The 14,470-nt window shown below is 40.4% G+C and overlaps 1 protein-coding gene across 10 annotated transcripts in view; it reads right to left on the bottom strand.

The window, feature by feature from the left end:
- PHTF1 (putative homeodomain transcription factor 1) overlaps positions 1–14,470 on the bottom strand; it is an 82,475-nt gene that overhangs the window by 47,784 nt on the left and 20,221 nt on the right. For all 10 annotated transcript variants that reach the window (XM_061410579.1, XM_061410562.1, XM_061410566.1 and 7 more), the window contains exons 3-4: positions 6,399–6,468; positions 5,822–5,980 (exon numbers count right to left, since the gene is read on the bottom strand). In XM_061410579.1, the coding sequence (XP_061266563.1) occupies positions 5,822–5,980; positions 6,399–6,468 (229 nt within the window). The remainder of the gene's footprint in view (positions 1–5,821; positions 5,981–6,398; positions 6,469–14,470) is intronic.

The raw sequence follows: 14,470 nt of genomic DNA, 5'->3' as shown, positions 1-14,470 counted from the left end.
ACTCTTCCTGTTAACACTGCTCTAAATATGTAGACTAATTCTATGAAATCAAATGTGTGGTAAAAGACCAACTTTTCATTACACTAACAATTCGGCTGTATAATTAGAAAATCCTAGAGAAGCACTGAAAAACTGTTAGAAAAAATGAGAGTTTAGAAAACGGCTGGTTATAACAATTTTAATACAAACTAAAATCTTGCAAATATAACAGCAAATACTAGTAAAAATACATAAGCAAATAAAAAGCGTCATACCTAAAGCAGCAACAACAAAAATAAAGGCAAACTATTTTCCTTTAATATGGAACTTCCCTGATAGCTCAGTTGGTAAAGAATCTGCCTGCAATGCAGGAGACCCTGGTTCGATTCCTGGGTCAGGAAGATCCCCTGGAGAAGGGATAGGCTACCCATTCCAGTAGTTTTGGGCTTCCCTTGTGGCTCAGCTGGTAAAGAATCCGCCTGCAATGCAGGAGACCTGGGTTCGATCCCTGGGTTGGGAAGTTCCCCTGGAGAAGGGAAAGGCTATCCACTCCAGAATTCCATGGACTGTATAGTTCATGGGGTTGCAAAGAGTTGGACACGACTGAGCAACTTTTACTTTCAAGCATCTCTGATGGATGACATACATAAACAAAGTGTGGTCTATACACACAGTCAGTTACTATTCACCCTCAGAAAGGAAAGAAATATTGGCACAGGCTACAAATGGATAAATCCTGAAGACATTATGCTCAGTGATATACAGTATGATTCTATTTATGTGAGATAGCTAGAGGAGTCAAATTCATACAGTCAGAAAGCAGAATGGTAGTTGTCTGGCGCTGGGGATAGGAGGAAGTGGAGAGTTATTGATTTAAGGGTACAGAGTTTCAATTTGGAAAAATGAAAAAAGCTCTAGAGATGGATGGTGGTAATAGCAGACTAGTAACGTGAATAGACTTAGTATCACTGAACTGTATACTTAAAAATGTTAGATGGTAAATTTTATGTGTATTCTACCATATGGAAAAAAAAATGAGCTTAACAAGAACTAAGCAAGTTTTGTAAGAAAAAAATAAATTCCTACAAAGCTTTACAAAAAGATATAATAGAAGACTTGACTAAAAGGAGAAAAATACCAATTTTCTCTCTATTCCCTCCAAATATATATCTATATTTTGGAGTGGGGTATGGGGAGTTCCAGTCCAAATTTCAATTTTTTTTGGTCTTTGATCATGATAAAATATTCTAAATTATTTTGCAAAAAGTAAGCAAGTAAGAATACCTAAGAGAAAATGTTGGAAAAAACAGAGTAATCGAGAAATACTTGTCCTGCTCAATGTCACTACATATTAAATAGCTACAGTAATTAAAGAAATATGGCACTGATATGAAAATAACCAGGCAAATTGATGGTACACAATATATGGTCCAGAAATGGACCACAGCATATGTGAAAATTTAATATAATTTATCTCAACAAGAAAGGAAATTCTTTAATAACAAACATGTGGAAAAATATTTAACTTCATCCTTACAAGTAACCAAAGAAATGCAAATTAAACAAGCAAAATACTAACTTTTGTATATCAAATTAGGTAACATTTTTTAAATTATGATAATGCTGATAAGATTGTGGTAAAACACAATCTACTACTTTCCAAAAGAACTGTCACCAGCAGTTTCACTATATGCACTAAAAACCTTAATATCTTTAAGGTCTTTGATCTGTTAATTTTATTTCAGAGAATAAACTCCAAATATATAATATATGAAAAATTTTGTTCACCATGGCATTAATTAATAGGGAAATCCTAAAAACAACCTAAATGTTCACTAAATGAGAAAGCTTATGTGAATTATGGTACTTTTATATAATGGAATATTAAATAGTTATAAAAAGTGTTTATGGTAAATCCTTATGATAGACTCATACAGACTTTAAAATATTGGGTTGGCCAAAAAGTCTGTTAAAGTTTTCCATAACATCTTAACAGAAAACCCAAGAAAGCTTTTTGGTCAACTTAATAGTATGGAATGATGGTGTGTCCACATGATGGAACATTATGCAGCAATTAAATTATATTTTTGAAGACAATTTTAAAAAACTGATGCATACAAAAGAAAATAAAAATCACCCAAATTCTATCACCCTAACCCAACCTTCCCCTTTCACCTACTCTTTCTTCTAATTCACATCTATCTGCTCAGGAATCACTATATCTACATTGCCCTCTTTCAGGAAGTGTTTCTGATAAGCAACAGAGTATAGTGAAGAGCATACACTGCGTCCCTATACATAGTGAGAAGAGAGAAAACATCAGGTAGTGATGTGTGACACATAGTCCCCCCCTGTGACAGTGACTGAGGGGTGGCAGGACTATTTAGAAAGTACAGATACGGCAAGTTTATGAAAGCTACATCTGAGTGCAGATCTTAAAGATGAGAGAAAAGATAGTCATGTGAAAAACCTTTCAATTATTTCAATCAGAAAGAAAAGCCCTGGGTGAGGAAAAGAAAAAGGCCTCTGCCTGCAGTGAGCAAGGAAGAAAGTGCTAAGACATGGCATCCGAGAGTTCAGCCGAGGAGTAACCACGTAGGGCACTGGAGGCCCTGGTGAGGAGGTTTGGGCTTCTATTCTAAGAGCAATAAGAAGTCACTAAAGGGTTTTAAGCAGCGAAATGTGATATAGGTTCCATTTCAAAAGATTTCTAAATAGACATTTCTCCATAGAAGACATACAAATGGCTAACAAACACATGAAAAGATGTTCAACATCACTCATTATCAGAGAAATGCAAATCAAAACCACAATGAGGTACCATTTCACGCCAGTCAGTATGTCTGCGATCCAAAAGTCTCCAAGCAATAAATGCTGGAGAGGGTGTGGAGAAAAGGGAACCCTCTTACACTGTTGGTGGGAATGCAAACTAGTACAGCCACTATGGAGAACAGTGTGGAGATTCCTTAAAAAACTGGAAATAGAACTGCCTTATGATCCAGCAATCCCACTGCTGGGCATACACACTGAGGAAACTAGAATTGAAAGAGACACGTGTACCCCAGTGTTCATCGCAGCACTGTTTATAATAGCCAGGACATGGAAGCAACCTAGATGTCCATCAGCAGATGAATGGATAAGAAAGCTGTGGTACATATACACAATGGAGTATTACCCAGCCATTAAAAAGAATACACTTGAATCAGTTCTAATGAGGTGGATGAAACTGGAGCCTATTATACAGAGTGAAGTAAGCCAGAAAGAAAAACACCAATACAGTATACCAACACATATATATGGAATTTAGAAAGATGGTAATGACAACCATGTATGTGAGACAGCAAAAGAGACACAGATGTATAGTACAGTCTTTTGGACTCTGTGGGAGAGGGAGGGGGGGATGATTTGGGAGAATGGCATTAAAACATGTATAATATCATATAAGAAACGAATCACCAGTCCAGGTTCGATGCAGGATACAGGAAGCTTGGGGCTGGTGCACTGGGATGACCCAGAGGGATGGCATGGGGAGGGAGGCAGGGGGGTGGTTCAGGATGAGGAACACATGTACACCCATGGCAGATGCATGTTGATGTATGGCAAAACCAATACAATATTGTAAAGTAAAAAAAAATAATAATAATAATAATAAAAAATTAAAAACAAAACAAAACAAGAGATTTCACATAAAAAAAAAAAAGATTTCTCTAACTGTTGTGAAAAGAATGATGGGTAGAAAGAAAACTCAGAATAGACATTGTTCCAGTGATCAAGGCAGAGGGATGCTGAGGCTGTGGCCTATGATGGTGGCAGCAGAGACTGGGTTAGGTGCTCAAGACATATTCCGGAGGTCAGACTTACAGACATGGTTACAGATGGGATGTGAGAGTTGACAACAGAGTAGAAGGGAGTGAAAGTGTTAGTTGCTCAGTTGCATCTGACTCTTTGCAACTCCATGATTGCAGCCCACCAGGCTCCTCTGTCCATGGAATTCTTCAGGCAAGAATACTAGAGTGGGTAGCCATTCCCTTCTCCAGGGGATCTTCCCAACCCAGAGATAAAACCCAGGTCTCCTGCACTAAAGGTAGATTCTTTACCCTCTGAGCCATTAGGGTAATAGGAAGACTTAATTTTTCACTTGAAAATTGGGTGGTTGATGGAATCATGTAATGAAATGGGGGGAGATCTGAAGAACAATCAGTTCAGTTCAGTCGCTCAGTCTGACTCTTTGTGACCCCATGAACCGCAGTACACCAGGCCTCCCTGTCCATCACTAACTCTCAGAGTCTACCCAAACCCATGTCCATTGAGTTGGTGATGCCATCCAGCCATTTCATCCTCTGTCATCCCCTTCTCCTCCTGCCCTCAACCTTTCCCAGCATCAGGGTCTTTTCAAATGAGTCAGCTCTTCACATCAGGTGGCCAAAGTACTGGAGTTTCAGCTTCAACATCAGTCCTTCCAAGGAATACCCAGGACTGATCTCCTTTAGGATGGATTGGTTGGATCTCCTTGCAGTCCAAGGGACTCTCAAAAGTCTTCTCCAACACCACAGTTCAAAAGCATCAATTCTTTGGTGCTCAGCTTTTTTTATAGTCCAACTCTCACATCCATACATGACTACTGGAAAAACCATAGCTTTGACTAGATGGACCTTTGTTGGCAAAGTAATGTCTCTGCTTTTCAATATGCTGTCTAGGTCATAACTTTCCTTTCAAGGAGTAACTGTCTTTTAATTTCATGGCTGCAATCACCATCTGCAGTGATTTTGGAGCCCCCAAAAATAAAGTCAGCCACTGTTTCCCATGAAGCGATGGGACCAGATGCCATGATCTTAGTTTTCTGAATGTTGAACTTTAAGCCAACTTTTTCACTCTCCTCTTTCACTTTCATCAAGAGGCTCTTTAGTTCTTTACTTTCTGCCATAAGGGTGGTGTCATCTGCATATCTGAGGTTATTGATATTTCTCCCAGCAATCTCGATATCTGCCTGTGCTTCCTCCAGCCCAGCGTTTCTCATGATGTACTGTGCACATAAGTTAAATAAGCAGGGTGACAATATACAGCCTTGACGTACTCCTTTTCCTATTTGCAACCAGTCTGTTGTTCCATGTCCAGTTTAGCGTGTACAAAAGAAGATTGTAAAAAAATTAAAATTCAATTATATCCAAATATAACTTAAGTTCAAGATACCTATTAAATCTTCATATGGAAATGTCAAATAGGCAGTTGGCTTTACAAGCCTATGTTTTCCCTGCTGGCTCAGACAGTAAAGCGTCTGCCTATTATGCAGAAGACCTGGGTTTGATCCCTGGGTTGGGAAGATCCCCTGGAGAAGGAAATGGCAAACCATTCCAGTACTCTTGCCTGGAAAATCCCACGGACAGAGGAGCCTGGTAGGCTATAGTCCATGGGGTCGCAAAGAGTTGGACATGACTAAGTGACTTTACTTTCACTTTACAAGCCTGAAGTTCAGCAGAGGTCAGTTTGAAGATATTATTTTGAGAATCACCTTGTTAAAGGAACAAGGTTTGATAAGAGTACCTAGAGAAAAGAATCTGGGATCTAACCTTGAGGATTCGAGGCTCAGTCAGAAGAAAAGTTTACAAAGGTCTGGTCAATGAGACAGGTGGAAAGAAATTGAAGAGAGAAGAGTTAGACAATCATATCTGCTGTCTCTGAACAAATAAATTTAAGATGATCTCGAAAGAGTGAATGTCCCTTCATTTTTTTGTACATGAAACCATCAAATGAAAGGGTAAATATAAGAACAGGAAGGTCTGCATGATGTAATAGCATAAGCAGCAAAAAGAAACTCATAGTTTATCCAAACTTCTCCAATTACCTTGCATGAGGTAAAGCAGTAGCAGCCAAACAAAGATTCTTAAAGAGGTAACTTGAATCCACCAACTGCTGAAAAGTGGAAAAAACACAACTCGAACAAGCCCCTTCCGAGTCAGAGATGTCCATGGAATTTCAGGTTTGGCTTTGGCAAATGTTGAGCCTTTAAATATACATAAAACAAAACATCAAACATTTTCATACACGAACGCCCACTTGTAACACTACACTAAAAACAAGTGCGAGCAAAAATTAGCACATAACTTGTTCAGTTAAAAAGAATCCACTTAGATGTTCCAAACATATACTAACCTCAGTCAGCCTCCTTTGAATGATATACAATACATTTTTCTTCATTTCACAGCAGTAGGTCTCCAAATTCATCTCTCTTTCACCCTCACGGAAACCTTGCAATTTACATAGCCACATTAAGCAAAGGGGAAAGAAGGCTAAAGCCTGAATGATGAGGGAAGAACACTACTTTGGGGAATTTAGAGACAATATCTAAGAAGAATCTTTAGCACTCCAAGGAAATAACATGATGATATACCTAAAAGAAACAAGTCAACTTTAGAACTCACCTCTGATTAAGTCAACATCAATCAAGTCTGCCTTTATGTGACCCATCTTTTTTGGTTTGTTTTTGAAGCCCTAGAATAAAACAAAACAAAAAAACAGAAATAAAGTTTTGAGAATCCCCTTTAAAACAAAAGATAAACTTACATCTTTTTTCTCTATTCCTGACTCCCATTTACTGGTACATTTAACCCTAATGCCCTTAAAGGAATCTGTCATTAGTATTTGTTTAAGTTTTATCAAGTAACACGTGCATATACTTTTATTATCTTTAAAAATAATCAAACAGTACCAAAAGGTCAATAAGTGAAAAATAGGTAGTCCCTAACCCACCTTACCCACTTCTCCCAATTTTATTCATTAAAAACAAATAGCTTTCATCTTTTTTAGCCCTTTTTCTTGTTGTTTACTTACATAGGTCTAAATAATATGTTTATACTGCTATTTTTCAACTTATTGATTTAAAAAATCATCTATGCACTCCAAATATATGAGAATTAAGCTCTCTTACACAGCACTAACTCCTACAACCTAACTTCCACCCAAAAACATTTATCTTCACAAGACAGTCAATTAATTTCTGGCAAATCAGTAATTAGTTGTTTATGAATGATTCCTTGTGTGCTGTATTTTTCCATTTACTCTATGATGTCAGTGAAAATAATTTATCAGTTTCCAAATACCCAAATGCCAGAAAATTAATCTAAGTCTTTTTTTTCCCTAAAGGAAAAAAAAAAAAAATTCCTGGAAACCCCCTTCCCAGGACCCAGCAAGACAGAATCTTGCTGCTACAGTTGGACGAGCTGCTGTCTGGGCCTGCTGCACGTCTGTCACCCCAGAACTTCTCACTCCCTGATAATCCCCTTCCCCATCTCTGCAGTGAGTCACTGCTCTGTCCACGTTCTTGGGGCACATTCCTTTAGCAGCTTCCTGAGAAAACGGGTCACAGAAGATCACGTTCTCAATCCTTGTATGTCTGAAAAATTTACTCTGCCCTTATACTTGATTAAAAGCTACACTCAAGGATTCCCCTGGTGGTCCAGTAGTTAGGAATCTGCCTGCCAATGCAGGGGGCATGGGTTTGACCCCTGGTCCAGAGAGATTCCACATGCCATGGGGCAATTTAAGCCCTTGTGCCACAACTATGAGTCCACACACCCTAGAGCCTGTGCTCTGCAACAAGAGAAGCCACAGCAATGAGAAGCCTGCACACAACAATGAAGGCCCAGTGCAGCCAAAACCAATACAAATAAAGCTGCATTAGATGCAGAATTCTGAGTTGTTAATCATCTTCCCTCAGGAATTAAGACACCGTTTCATGGTTTTCTAGCTTCCAATGTTGCTGTTGCAAACTCCAATGCTATTCTGATTCCTGATCCTTTGAATGTAAATTCTTTCCTCTTAATCCTCACTTTATCCATGGTGTTCAGAATGATGTCTCTTTTTTTTGACAGAAGTAACATTCATGATAAATCATGTACTTTATCACATAATGATATGCCTTGATATACGAGTCTTTTATCATTTACTGTGCTGAGAATCCCTTCCATATAGAAATACATGTCTTTCAGTTTTAGGGACATTTTCTCATAATTTATATGTAAATTTCTTCTAAGACTTTTAACTTTTCTATTTTCTACCTCTTTTGTCTTTTTGTTCTGCTTTCTAGAAATTTCTTCAAATTCTTCTATTGAATTTTTCATTTTGGAGCAGAGACTGCCACCCTGTGCTGCCTGCCATGCCATCCACCGCACATGCTGGGCTGTCACTCCAGGACCCTGTTTCAGACAGGCAAGCTCCCCCATCCATTAAGCCAGTCTCTGTCGCAGACTCCAAGCTCTTTCTTTGGTCTGGAAGCTGCACGGAGCACAGACCTTGGAGGCCTGTGGGGTGCAGCCCAATAGAGGAGTGTGAACTCTAAGGCAAAACTATCCTTCACTAGAGTCCTAATGAAGTCCAGACAGGACACAGTGGTGAGTAAGTGTGAACTGATTCCAGGGTTGGTTTGTTGTTGCTTTTGAAGCTAGACTTTGCCATATTTCACCACGGATTAAGTGGAGGGGAGGGTTGAGGAGAAGGTAGAAGCAAGCATTTCTATTTTAGATGCTAGAAACATGTATTAAAGTGGGGAAACCAAGTGTCCCACTTCTCACACTGTTCACTGAACCCAGGGTGGGCAAGGTGTGAGTGAAGAAGCTGGAAGGAAACTTGAGGAGCCATAGGAACTGCAGACACATTTATTCTCTCTGGCCTCGCAAGGCAGCTGTAACACAGCCATGCTGTATTCTCTGATGGCTGACCCAGCAGACACAGCCAAAATGCAGCTGCAAGGGCTTTTCAGGTGAGCTTATACAGGCACACAGAACAAAAGTGGCCCCGTGGCCAAGCGAGTATATCCTGATGCACAGGCACAGTGCTATAAATGATCTCAGCTATTACATAACCATGTGACGTCACGGTTTACAGGATGTAGGGTGAGAGGCCATAGGGCAAGAGCACCTGGCTACCGCCATCTTGGCTAACTGCTCCTTCCTACATTCCATCCCTGCAGGGTCTTTTGCCTCATAATACATGCACAGTCCATCTTCCATGATAGTCCCTTGGTGAGTTGATGCTGACCCTTGGATCCACATCCCATAACAGCAGTACAGGATACAACAAAGAGCACTCGTCACCCAAGATGCAACCTGGAACTCATGTTACCTGCAAAAGCCCCCACAGGCATCAGGCCCACCCCTTCAAGGAGGGGATTTTGTGCTGTTTACAGGTCACCCACATGCTTACATTTTTTAAATGTGAGGACACACAAAGGACACCGCTTTCACAGGACATAGCCTTTACAGTAAACACAACATCAACATAACAATTTCACTGATGCTGGATGCTTCCATTTGACCCAGTCTTCTGTAACCAGCCCATGGCATATAGTTGGGCTATGCAGGTACCCTTGGGGAAGGACCTGGAACGTCCACTGGCATCCCTCCCAAGTGAATGCAAAGTGACACTGGCTCCCAGCTGTTATAGCTATAGAGAAAAAAGTATTAGCTGAGTCCACTACACGGTGGTAAGTGTCAACGGGCATGCATAGGTGGCACCGCGTCACTTAGTTCTCTGTGATCCACAGTCATCCCCCATGAGCATCAGGCTTCCGAACAGGCCACACGGGGGAGTTAAATGGACTGGACTCTAGGCGGGTTGTACAATGTCCACTTTTGCCAGCTCGGCAATGGTGGCGCCCGTTTCTTCACAGCCACCTGGTAGGTGATACTGTCTCTCAGCTGTCACCCTCCAAGGCGCTGGCAGTAACTGTGGGGGATGCTTTGTATAGCTCTTCACAACAGCCTTCACCACAGGCATTCAGAGATGAAAGTCCCCCACAGAGGTCTGTAACATTAAGACTTGCAGAACATCTATCCCCAAAATATATTCTAGGATCAGGGACACATACACAGTATACACCTGCACAGGGAGTCACCCAATTTCTAAAGGTAAGGACACAGCTTTTACCTTAACCATTTGGCCGCCACAGCCATCAGTGTGTGCCCTATGATCGGAAACTCTTCTGGCTCGCCATAAATAAGCCTGCATTTGGCACCGGTGTCAACCAGGGCCATTACTCTGTATATTTGCCAGTGACAAGTGAATAGCAAGTTCCACGTGGGGCCTCCCGTCCCCTCTTGGGCACTGTGGGCAGGCATGTTGGCCTGAGCCCTATTCAAGGTGGAAAAGGCCATCTGAAGGAGCACCCTTGGGCACCATAAAATATTTTAACTGAACTGCCGTATCTCTTGCTGTGTATGCGTCTCCCATTTGGTAAACTTCTGCTCGGTTCTCAGTTGCTTCCATAACTCTAGAAGTACGTGCTAAGTCAATTCAGTCATGTCCAATTCTTTGCAACCCTATGGACTGTAGCCCACCAGGCTCCTCTGTCCATGGGATTCTCCAGGCAAGAATACTGGACTGGGTTGCCATGCTCTCCTCCAGGTGGTCTTCCTGACTCAGGGATCGGACCTGTGTCTCTTATGTCTCCTGCAGGCAGGTTCTTTACCACTAGCACCACCTGGGAAGCCCCTCTAGGAGTACAGCATTGGGCTGTTTATCAATTTTATTTCTGTCAATTCCCACTGCCAGTAAATCGGCCCACATCTGCATTTACATCACCTGGACAGGGTCTTTACCAGATTGGTCCCCCTTCTGGATCTTCACACTCCTAAAACCTTTAGCTGGCCACCATCCTCTATTTCTCCCAAGGTAGCCACCATCAAGGTGGCCTCATAGATGTGGCGCCCCACATAGGGTGCAGAATACAGATATCCAAAAGAGGTGAGCAGGGCATTGTTCAAAATAGCATCTCACGTGCTACCTATGAAATGCTTGTAATCTGAGCCTCAGGTATTTAGGTTAAACATCAACTGCTTCATGCCCAGTTCTCTCATCACTTGAGTCAATATCTGGGAGCTCTCCCATGTTCGCCCACATGGTGTGGATGGCAGTGTTAATCCATTCTATCAGGGTGTGTTTGGTTAGATGCATAAGCACTCTGCAATCTTTGTCCCAACAAGGGGTGAGTAGTTATAGATGCTAACTGCTCTGTCTCAACCCCAGAACAAATGATACCATCCACCCCTGCATCCCAGAGTTGCAAAAGCCACGCTGCCAAGGGTTCCCCTTCTTTTGCTGAAACTGCTTACCCAAGTTGACCAACTCTGTCTGAGTATATGGTCAATATGTTGTGAATTCAGTCACACTGGGGGCCCCTTGAGGATGTCTCCCCACCCCGGGCCATAGGTTGCTCATTCTTGACTTTCTATTGTACAACGGGCCTTGCTGACAAGTGGAGACCTGTGGTCTCAATGTTCATCATCGTTCAAGCTCCTTCACCAGGAACTATACTCGGCGTCTCAGCATCAAGCCCCCACAGCTTTGAACTGTGTCTGTGAGCATCTGTGCTGTATCTCAGTGTATTTTATGCATCTGCTGGCAGGATATGTCCTAAGATAATCACTTCATCACTTTATGCTACTTTGGCTTACAAAAAGTTTCATAGGAATGCTCTACTTTTGGATAATGGGGGAAACCTGTATATTCATATTTACTGAACATGTTTTGTTTTATTAACACATAAAAAACGGTTTTGCAGGAAAGACTCAGGATCTGAAAGTCATGATAACTTTGCTGTATATGATGACTCACAAGCAAATTTGTAAATTATCTTTTGTGTTTCAAAATCCTGGTTTGCCTAACAGTTTTATTTCATTAGTATTAATAAGGAAAATTGTTTCAGAGGACTGGATAAAGAAGATGTGGTACATATACAGAATGGAATATTACTCAACCATTAAAAAGAAGGGAATAATGCCATGTGAAGCAATGTGGATGAACCTAGACAGTGCCATACTGAGGGAAATAAGTCAGACAGAGGAGGAGAAATATTATGGAATCTAAAAAGAAATGATACAAATGAACGTACACAACAGAAGGAGACTCACAGACTTAGAGAATGAACTTATGATTGCAGAGGGGCAGGGGCAAAGGATGGGAAGAAGGGATAGTTAGGGAGTTTGGGATGGACATATACACGCTGCTATATTTAAAATAGGTAACCAACAAGGACCTACTGTACAGCACTTGGAACTCTGCTCAATGTTATTTGGCCACCTGGATGGGAGGGGAGTTTAGGGGAGAAGAGATACATGCATATGTATGGCTGAGTCCTTCTGCTGTTCACCTGAAACTGTCACAACATTGTTTGTGAACTGGCTACACCCCAATACAAAATAAAAATTTTTAAAAAATAAGTAAAACTATTTTTAAAAGATTAATTTTAATTTTATGCTCAATCAACATTCATATATGCTAGTTCCTGATTAAATTTTTTAGATATTTAACCATTAAAATTATTATAAAAATAAAAGTTTAGAATAATTTGATGTTTCTCTATTTTAGATATTGAGTCAATATTGATCTTTAGTTCTGTTTAACTGAATAGATGCAGCCAAACAATTTCTTAAGTGAATCCTATATTTCTATCCAATTAACTACAAACTGTATATTTTACCAAAAAATAAAAAAGGTTTAAAACTCTAAATGCAACAAAGTGAAATCTAAGAAGGAATCAAATTTTGAAAATTAGACATTTCATGGGCAAAAACAGCCCTCTAGAAAAAACACTAATTTTTGAAATACGCATAATATTCATGGGAATAACAATGATCTTGTGCTACATTTGAACTCAGAAATAAAAATTTTAAAAGTAAAAATATTGTATTGTATTCTACCAGACGTAGGTCTTGTGGATATCTGCATCAGTACTATTCTAACTAAAGATGCTTAAAGTGCCTTAACTTTAGAGCCAAATTAATTTTTCTATTTTATTGCTTTCTAGACTTTCACCTACAATGTTATAGAATCAGAATTAGCATTAACTAGAGGTAAATATCGAATTATGAAAACCTTACTTAACAATGGAAACACTTTCATTCATTCTCTTAGTCAACAAACACACGACACGCTTCTTCTCTATGCCAGACACTCTACTTGAGCTCAGCATAGAGCAATAAAGAGGTCAAAGCATGGCTCCATCTTCAGAGTGTGCACAGCGCAGAAGAGAAAACAGATAATAAAGCTGAATCTTTGAGTGTTCCTCAGGAAAATGTTCCCTGAACCTCCCTCACCACTTTTTCTTTCCTAGGAGGACAAATTAGATTTGGATTAAAGATTTACTGAGCATGGCCCTGCCCACCAGAGCAAGACTCAGTTTTCCCCACAGCCAGTTCCTCCCATCAGGAAGCTTACACAAGCCTCTTATCCTCATCCATCAGAGAAAAGATAGAAGAAGCAAGACTATAATCCTACAGTCTCCAGAATGAAAACCACAATCACAGAAAGCTAACCAAAATGATCATATGGATTATAGCCATGTGGAACTCAATGAGTCTATGAGCCATGCCATGCAGTACTCAAGACAGATGGGTCATGGTGGAGAGCTCTGACAAAACATGGTCCACTGGAGAAAAGAAAGGCAAACCACTTCAGTATTCTTACCTCGAGAATCCCATGAACAGTATGAAAAGGCAGAAATATATGACACTGGAAGATGAGCTGCCCAGGTCAGAAGGTGTCCAAAATGCTACTGGGGAAGAATGGAGAAATAGCTCCAGAAAGAATGAAGAGGCTGGGCCAAAGTGGAAATGACACTCAAGTTGTGGATGTGTCTGGTGCTGAGAGGAAAGTCCAATGCTATAAAGAATGATACTGCATAGGAAGCTGGAAAGTCAGGTCCACAAATCAAGGTAAATTGGCCATGGTCAAGCAAGAGATAGTGAACATTGATACCTTAGGAATCAGTGCACTAAAATGGATGGGAAGGATAAACTTAATTCAGATAACCATTGTATCCACTACTGTGGGCAAGAATCCTTTAGAAGAAATGGAATAGCCTTCACAGTCAACAAGAGAAATGCAGTACTTGGGTTCAATTTCAAAAATGACAGAGTGATCTCGGTTTGTTTCCAAGGCAACCATTCAACATCACAGTAATCCAAGTCCATGCCCCAACCACTGATGCCAAAGCAGCTGAAGTTGAATGGTCCCATGAAGAACTACAAGACCTTCTAGAACCAACACCAAAAAAAGATGTCCTTTTCATTACAAGGGATTGGAATGCAAAAGCAGAAAGTCAAGAGATACTTGAAGTAACAGGTAAGTTCAGCTTTGGAGTACAAAATGAAGCAGGGCAAAGGCTAACAGAGTTTTGCCAAGAGAATACACTGGTCAGAGAGAATACCCTTTTCCAACAACACAAGAGATGACTCTACACATGAACATCATCAGACAGTCAATATCAAAATCAGATGGATCATATTCTTTGCAGCCAAAGATGGAGAAGCTCTATACAGTCAGCAAAAACAAGATCTGGAGCTGACTGTACCTCAGATCATGGGCTCCTTATTGCCAAATTCAGGCTTAAATTGAAGAAAGTAGGGAAAACCACAAGGCCATGCAGGTACGACCTAAATCAAATCCCTTATGGTTATATAGTGGAAATGACAAATCGATTTAAGGGATGAGAGCTGGA

Source organism: Bos javanicus, chromosome 3 (genome assembly GCF_032452875.1).
Source record: "Bos javanicus breed banteng chromosome 3, ARS-OSU_banteng_1.0, whole genome shotgun sequence".
Classification (NCBI taxonomy): domain Eukaryota; kingdom Metazoa; phylum Chordata; class Mammalia; order Artiodactyla; family Bovidae; genus Bos; species Bos javanicus.
Note: the sequence above shows the minus strand (reverse complement) of the source record. Positions and strands in the feature narration are given on the sequence as shown.